The 8,959-nt window shown below is 36.3% G+C and overlaps 1 protein-coding gene across 7 annotated transcripts in view; it reads right to left on the bottom strand.

The window, feature by feature from the left end:
• Nucleotides 1–1,668: 1,668 nt before the first annotated feature.
• DSE (dermatan sulfate epimerase) overlaps nucleotides 1,669–8,959 on the bottom strand; it is an 80,111-nt gene continuing 72,820 nt past the window's right edge. For 4 of the 7 annotated variants that reach the window (XM_017653499.3, XM_017653500.3, XM_017653501.3 and 1 more), the window contains 3 exons: nucleotides 8,720–8,959; nucleotides 6,405–6,612; nucleotides 1,669–4,314 (listed from right to left, as the gene is read on the bottom strand). In XM_017653499.3, coding sequence (XP_017508988.2) covers nucleotides 2,562–4,314; nucleotides 6,405–6,612; nucleotides 8,720–8,959 — 2,201 coding nt within the window. In that variant the 3' untranslated portion in view covers nucleotides 1,669–2,561. The remainder of the gene's footprint in view (nucleotides 4,315–6,404; nucleotides 6,613–8,719) is intronic. The other 3 variants (XM_037017660.2, XM_073219433.1, XM_037017661.2) reach the window with 1 other exon arrangement.

The following is an 8,959-nucleotide window of genomic DNA, read 5'->3' as shown; positions in this document are numbered from 1 at the left end:
AAAAGTTCCAAAATATGGTCTTCCACCTGACTTTATTAACAATTATAACAATGATCTCAAAAATGTTCTCAGCAGACGACAGGTCTCCATCCATCATTGTGGCTACTTTATAAGCTAATCAGGTGCCAACCATGGAATATGTTGCTTCCTCTGCACAAACAAGCTGTGTGCTAAATCCCAAATCTTCTTTAAGCCTGGGATGAAAAGTCCTGCCAGTCCCATGAACAACAGCTCACATATTATCCAATGAACTTGAAACACTCCAGTCATAGTGAGCGGCACTGAAGCAGATCCCATAACTGATTACTCAGTTATAAGAGATATTTAACATTGCTTGGTTTTCTGAAGAATACAGAATTCCATACTTTTCTTCAAATATGCACTTTTCCTGATATAAAACATGTCTCATTATAAAGAGAAGTGATTTGTGTCAGCAGTCTTTTCTATTTTCTTAACCACTTAAATCACTGCCTGTGGAACTTCTTTTAAAGTGAAATAAATATGAGGTCCATTAGAAGGAAACAAAAACATTTAGTTAATTTTGTTTTAAAGATACATGATTACCATATTTTTAAAAATGAACTACTGTGTTAGACTGGGTCATTCTATGGCAACTAATTTATTGTCTGCCCTAAACTAATGCAAACAATAGTAACACTGGATTTGGCACTTGCACTTTTCATCTCTTCTAGAAAGTATGCCTGAGTTTTTGGTTCTGAGATTAGGTTTGCTTGGAAGCCTCAAACAGCAATTTTCCTTTTTTTTTTCCAAAATTTGCTTCTGATCATTTCTCATTCTTTTGAATAGGAAAGAGTAGAAGAGGAGAATGTAGAATAAGGTTAAGTAAACAGAGAATCTGTCACATAAAGCAAGTTTAAATCCCAGTAACAGCATCTATGCAGGAAAAACGGAAGCATTATTCTTTTGAAAACATTATTCTTTTAAATAGTATGTAATGACATCCTCCCTAGAGACTTTTTCCATGAAAGAAAAAAAAAATTTCCTCAGAAGTCTTTTTCTGGATTCCAACTGTAACCAGTGAAAGCACAGCTGAAAGTCATACTTCTGTTTTCTTTATCTAAGGTTCAAAATTGGAACTGAAAAAAGGGGCTCATAGGAGTTTCTGCCTGTGCTTGTTTTCTGTTATATATGGGTACTTCCATGAACAAAAAGGCCAAGTAAAAGGAAATCATCACATTATTTCCATAAATCAGTGAGTGCATCTTTACTTAAAATTTCAGCCAAACATATATTCTGTTTTCAAGGGAGAAATACATAAAACTCAAATATGCTAAATGTTAGAGATACTTTACTCTTAAGTTCCTTTCCAGTATGTTATTTTCTTATGCTGAAGTATAATCTTGGGAACATGTTTCCAGTACTCTGGGCTGCTGTTACCACCTGAGGACTTGATCAAAAACAACAGTGGTAATTTTATGTTTTTAACTTTGATATTCCTTGAATATCAGAAGTTAGCTTTTTGTTTTAAACATTTGAAGTATGTTCAAACAACAAAAAAGTAAATAAGCAGAAAAGATTTTAAGGCAAATACCACATCAAAAGTTAAATTAACACATATAAGGATAGACATTTCTCTTCAATGGTTTCAAAACTGTTGCATGCATGTTGAATATAATGGAACAAAAGAAGAAAGACACCATAGAGAAATCACAATTATTATGTTTATTTAGCAAAATAAACTTAAAGAAATATTTCTATTAAAAAACGTAAGAATCATATACAAATTTCAGCATCCCTCCATCTTCTTTGGTTTTGAAATTGATATTCAGGATATAAACTATTTTGTTCTGTGGTTTAGTCATTGAGTCTATAACCATCCTCCATATAAGGAAAATAGAGAATTAAATTATCTGTAATTGTCTGATTTATTGAACAACCAATAGATACATTATGTGTGTGCAGACAACAACATCATCAAGGAAATACTCACTCACTGATATATATGTTTTCTACTGGAAATAAATTTTAAACTTTTAATGATTTTTTGCCATCATAGATCCTGTTTCTCATTTAACTAATGAACTACTTTCCAGGAAAGTTGATGCCACCATACCAAGACTTTGCCATTCTTGTTTTTCAACATGACCACACCATTTAAAAATTTTTCTGTATTTCTCAGAATTGTGTGCTTCAGTCATTTACATAAGATAGTATCTGGAAACTGCTCATAGCATTAAATTAATAATAATAAAACCCAATTATACATGAATCTTTTTGTTTCTATTAATAAAAACGTTATTTAAAATCAGATTATTTGTTTCTTCTAAGTGTGATATTATAAGGACTGCTAAATTAGCCAAGTCAAACATTTCCAGAAATACCATGGGACAACTGAGCTGCTCTTATTTCTTTGATAAATTCTTTGTTCCAATTCTGATTTCCACGTCTCTGCTTTCTTGTGTGAAAATATCTTCCCCTTAATTTGTTAAAATGAATCTCACGGAAAAAAATCCAATTAACAAACAAAGGCAATTAAGTTTTTTTTTTGTTGCACAGACTCTTGGGACTACAAAATGATCAAGTAATTTATGGCACCAGTGCTAACACTGTGACTGGGAACAAGAAGAGTACAACCACAATAAAATACAGCCATCTATTAGAAGGACTGCATAAAGACATCTTTGGCCATGTAGGCTCTGGGCCCTCTGGAAATAAGTCAGTTGCATTGCCAACATGACAAAGAAAATAGCAATGTTCAGAATCAGGAAGAGCCTCGTGTACGAAGCAGATAGTGACGGGGCTCTGTGAGTAGTTGTCACCATCCGCACCTGTCCAAACTGGCCTTTCATCAAGCCACCATTTTTGTGTTTCTCATATGTTACATCTGCAAAATCTAAAAGATCTTTCATTTCCTCATCTTCATCGATGGGCAGTTCTTTCTGTGCCAAAATCTGGGCTTTCCGTCTAATCTTTTTTTCATTGACTTCAATCTGTGCAAAAATATCAGGGACAGCGTCCACAAACTTGTAGTGCTTCCCTGGCCGTCGGCTTCTCTTCGACTTGCTGTGCTGCTGTTGCTGTGATATGGCAAAAATCCGGTCGATGGCCTCCTCAGTCTGTCTCTTATCTGAAAACCTCAGCAGGCGCTCAGCAGTCTTCCTGAAACTAGCTGTGTTCCGGACTCGGGACAGGATCTGCTTCTCCAGCAGCTGGAACACTGGTTTAAAATGCTGCAGGTTCTGTCCCACAATAGCACTGTAGTCCTCCACCTCAGGGACAGTAGTGCTCTTGATGGCTGAACTCTGGTCGAACAGAATTTTCTGATGATCTGCAATGACCTGTGCAAAGGCAGACTGTCCCATGGCCTCTGCCGTCCAAAGGTAAGTGGCATAGGCGTGCTCGCTGGTGGCAATGAACACATCCAGTTGCTGGGAGTCACCATGGATGCTGAAGCTCTGAACATCTACAGATGGCCCTATGAAGAGGTAAGCTGTCCTAGTGATGGGGCTTCGGAGGTGCATGGTGACATTCACATAGTTTGTCCCGTTGTAGGGATAACCCCGAGGGTATGTCACTGAAGCAAAGGTTGCTTTTTCACTGTAACCAGTATCATCCATCCAGTACATTTTGTAGAGACCATCTTGCTGCCTGATGAAAGCCCCATGGACCCCGTCTACCACTGTCTCCTCAAAAGGAACATCCACATTGTGGAAGAAGCTTGCTGCTGTCTCCAAGGGGCTCTCCTCCCCCAGGTGTATTTGGTCCACAAGGAGGAGAAGCTGTGGATGCAGGAGGATCAGATTCCTCTGAAAGTTCTTCAGATGGAGCTGTGGGTTATAAGCTCCCACACCCTCTCCTCGGATGAAAACCACTCCATTTTTCTCCACTGCTGCAACCACTCTCCCCTGACAGCTAGCTGCCAGGTCGTGCTTGTATTTAGACCATTTTGATGAGCAGTCTTCTGTGACCTGACCCTCCCAGGGAGAAAAGCAGCTCTTTGAAACAGCTGGGGAAAACATCAAAACATTGTTGAAGAAGGTATACTTTGGCCCATAGAGAGCCTCAGTAATGAAAGGCACACCATTGGGAGCAAAAGTAAATGAGTTTTGATCAGGGTGTTCATGCCCTGCATTAAAATTTCTCCATCCTTTGATCCAGTCTTTGTATTTGTTTCTGTGGACAATGTCATATATTGCACGTCCCCCAAGTTTTCCTGACTTGAAGGAGAGAAAAGATCTATTGATTTCTACAGGCAGTGCACTTCCATAAGTCACAACACCCCAGTCTTCAAAATAATGCAATGTAGGTGTGCCAAAATCTGGAGGAGGAACAGATCTCAAGCTGGCATCATACCTGGAAGGATTAATTTTTTAAAATTAAATGGTTTTCTGATGGATGTAAAGTAATACATCAGAACTGTGATGGCACATGGTAATGTGGCTGGAGGAAGCAATGCTCAAATGCTCCCCAGAGCACTGGCCGTGCAGACTGTATGAGGGACATTTCTGAAAACACCTGCCGATAATCAGCATGTGCTGGGGAATGGGACAGGAGTGCATCTTATACATCCTGTAATCCTTGGGTTTTACCCTGAAGTAATTGCTGGGGCTAATGATTACATTAACAACTTCAGAGCTGCCATCCAAACAACAGGGCTCACAGAATGAAGCACTTCATCTAATGTTGTAGTTGAGGGGCTCCTATTCTAGTGAAACTCCTGTTAGGATCTGGACTCTAACAAGCCTTGAGTTGTAATGAAGTTATTTTCAACAAGACATATTATTCATAGTTTGGTAGATACTTTTTAAACTCTAAAAAAATTAATTTAAAGAGAGTTGAACTCCACAAATTAGATAAAATTTACTGCCAATACTACATCTAGAAATATAAATGCATGAGATTCAGGAAAGTATTAATACTGATTGATTAATGTTGTGGCTACCACTGCCAAGTCCAGATCCAAAGGATTTGTTTTAATCTGCAAATGCTGTCATGCATTTTGGACAACAAATGGCCTCTTATTTTTATTTATGATAAACGTTTATTTTCAAAGTAATGTAGCAATTAACATTAAACCTCCACAGTGATTAAGAACACAGGTTTTTGATTCAGAAAAGCCCTCAAAATATTAATAAATATAACTGTCTTTGATGATTTGAAATAACTTGACAGGTTATGGTTTCCTGCTGATAGGAAGAAAAGCAGCCCTGTGTAATTAGCTCTTAAATACCTTTGCCATAACCTATGGTAGAGTTAATCTTACTGGTATTTGATTTTGCCTACTTCATCTGTTGTTCTAGAGTTTGTGTCAGGACATCAGGAATTGCTTAGGCCTACTATAATAATGCTGCCTTAATTATTGTGATTTAACAAATTCAGATACAAGATGAATTGGCTGTACTTCTCTCAGTTTTTGGTCAGTTTGCATATTCCTTTAGGCAGATTTTTGAACCAAGTTAGATTTAGCATTAATCTGACTCCTATAGTCAGCTTTATAGAGCTCTCTTGGTTGCTTATTTATGGGTAAGTGAAAACACTAGTAAATAATTACTTCATACCCCTAACAAGGTGTCAAAAATGGTTGCATATGCATATATTTAGTTCATTTAGTTAATTTGTGAAACTAGTTTTAAAAATTCTGGTTAAATTATAGATAGTTACCCCTTTACTAATTGTTTAAATTTAAACAAATTAAAATTTTAAACAAGGTTAAATTTAAACCCCCTCATAATTGTTTAAATTTTTAAAAAATAATGGAAAGAAGAAATTGAACCATAGGAGCTTATTTTGGAGTTGAATACAAATTTTAATAGGTAGAAAAGACATCAGGCATTAATGACTAACTAGTTCCCTGTAATTTTAATTTATTGGATGCCAACAACATGCTTGGCAGTACTTTTAAAAGGAGACCCTGGCTTCTCCTTCTGAGCTTAAAAGATTAAGGCAAAAAAATTACATGGTTCTTTTATTATCAAAGTGAAAGTGCCAAATACTGTCAAATATTTTTAAATAGTTTTGAAAATTTAGTAACAGCTTTGTTATTAGGTTATAATGCTCCATTTAGCAGAACAAAACAAAATACTTTTCTACCTTTATTTTTTGTGATTATCAGAATAACGTAGTCTAAATTTTGTGGGTTTTCTCTTGACATGATTTCAAAAATGATGTAAACCAAAATATGCTTATCTATGAAATAGTGTGAGCCTAGGACATAACTATAAGAAAAACAAAATCTGCAAACAGTAATTAGATCTTAAATGTAAGGAAATGTTTCTACCAGAGTTTTAAACACCGTGATATGAACTGAAGCTGCAAGCACTTAGGTGGCATAGAGAAAGGATTAAAAAGTGCTTTAGATTAGTTTTTAGTTTTTTAACGCAAAAAACAAGCACACTGTACCTCTGGGTACAGTTTCTTTTTAAAGTCAGCCCAATGTGTCATACCAGAGAAATTCTGTGTGAAGAGTACACCAGCGCTGCCCTTTGGATGGTGTCCCTGGACCTTCCATCACACGATTCCTTCTGATTTGGTCAGCCAGCCAATTACCACTGCCGTTACGCATGACAAATTTATCCAGGAACACTAACTGGCTTTCTGGACCATAAAACCAGTTGTAATTTGAGTCTGCAATAGCCACAGTTCTTTGAAACCCTGGGGAAAGAAGTTTGACAGAACTAAGGTAAGTTTAAAACTGCATACTCCCATAAAGGTCTAAGTAATGACTTTCAGTGTTGGTTGCAAATTAGAATCAATTGTGTATCTTGGAAAAATAATTAACGAAACCATAATGCCCATGCCCCAGTCAGAACAGTAATCCGAACCCCTCTGAAGACCTCCCACAAATCATGTGTGCAAGTTTGCATTATTCTTTGGCAACTTGTCTCTGATAGTGGGAATGCCACAACTATTTATGTACACTGCCCACCTTTCTCATTTTCTCCAATGTCCATGCTATGTGCAACTATGTGTGCAGAGATACACAGGCTGTTCTCTTGCGTGTAGTGAGTTCCTGAACCCGGAATGAGCACAAGCTCTACTACATCTATGCCAAGGTGCTTCAAGTTAAGGTACATCCAATGTTACAGGTTTAGTAGAGAAACTGAGTTTCCATAGGAAGAAAGTAAGGATTCCCATAGGAGACACTGCCAAATACGTACCTCTGGAAGTTTAAGATAAAGAGAGAAAAGGCAAATATCATACTGGAATAGGTCAGAGACACAAAAGCAACTGACACCAAATGTGCTCTAGGCATTCTTAAAAAAGAAGAATGGGGAAAACTCTGGGCTAGCCAGGAATAATCATTGCTAGAATCACCACACAGAGAAAAAGAGAGAAATGTTAAGAGAAATTTGATCCATCATGTTCCAAGTTTATATTGACTTAACACAGAACCCCTTCTGAAATGCTACCATGACTATATTTACATAATTTACAGATGTTTTTGCTTCTACCAGTTTGGTAAATGCTCTTCCAAGTAAAACTTTTTATAAAATATGATTTTCTGCATCTTTTATTCATCTGTGTGATCCTTGAAAGCAGATAATATTTTACTCTTCTTGCAGTCCCTTGCCTAGTACCCTAGTCGGGTACCTGGTATATAGATTTTCCTAAAGTTTGTTGGGTTAATTGTCATAAATACATGAATGTTCCTTTAAGAGGTGTTTATATTGTCTTTTTCAGCTTAGGAAGTAGCCACACACACAGCTCACAGCAGATGCAAGCCCAGTGTGGCTGGTCATTAGATCTCAGATCAAATTACAAAGCATGGAGAACTCTTAAATGTCCCTTGCTTTAGATGGCCTTTGTTTACCAAGATAAACTACAAAAAAAAAAAAAAAAAAACAAATAAAGACTTCTCCTCATGTCTAAGCAGGGTCATGAATGTAAGTGCAAACTAAATCTTAATATGGTTTTTTTGCTCTACAGTATTTTTGTATAACTAGTCCAATAATGAAGATTCTATCCAACCCATGTGTATACAACCAGGGCAAAAAGACTTAAATACTGAGTTATTTATTATAGTTGTGGAACCGTTATCTAAAAATTTAATTTCACAGGGGGAAAAAAACCCATCCTGATGAAAATTTGCCTCCTAAACTTTTTCTGACATCTTAGCCCTGCTTGGAAATAAGGAATTATAAAGCTTTCCTAGGAATGAATAAATTCTGAAATCATACATATCTTTTCTTTAGAGCTAGCTCCCTTAGAAGGCTAAGTTATGCAGCAACAAGAATTTACAAGTTTTATAGTAATTCATTTTTGGATTAGTTTTCTGTTTTATAATCTTTAAATAAAATATTTAAAGAAAATACTAAAACTCTTACTTAAATATATAGGTATAAGTTTTCATTTTGAATCATGTCTACGTAGTTTGAAAGGAAAAAATAAAAACTGAAAAAACAGGATCAATAAAGAAACATATAAGGGAAAATTAACATGTAAACATAAATGTTCATATTCTGTTTAGATTCATGAAAATGAATTTGTATATGTATGCAAGTTTTACATATACAGAAATAAGAGCCTATGGATGCACAAATTGTATTTTATCCATCAAGCTTCAAGATTTACAATACTGAATCACAAATCCTTACATTAACTCCCTAAATATTCTTGAGTTCTTTTGTGATTTAAAAGAAAAAACCCTTTAATCACAATATGACTCAAACCCCACACTTCTTTGCTTGGTCTAACCCATTTTCATAATCAGAAGAAGTTACAATAGCTCATGTTTTCCACTTCCCATTCCTCACTATACCTGGCAGGATGGTTCTATACATAAATGCAAAGTGTTGTTTAAGCCATGGATGGCCAAAGTGGTTGATATCAAAGTGCCTCTGAACCAGAAACATATACTGGAAGAGTGATCTAGTGGTGTAGCTGCCATATGCAACTCCTTCATAGAGGGAGCCATCTGTCACCTCCCGCAGCAAGACCAGAGACTTCTCCATGATGGTCAGGACTTGTTTAGTCCATAAGTAGGCTTCTTGAAGATACC

Source organism: Manis javanica, chromosome 13 (genome assembly GCF_040802235.1).
Source record: "Manis javanica isolate MJ-LG chromosome 13, MJ_LKY, whole genome shotgun sequence".
In the NCBI taxonomy this organism is placed as follows: domain Eukaryota; kingdom Metazoa; phylum Chordata; class Mammalia; order Pholidota; family Manidae; genus Manis; species Manis javanica.
This window is presented reverse-complemented; position numbering and strand designations above follow the sequence as displayed.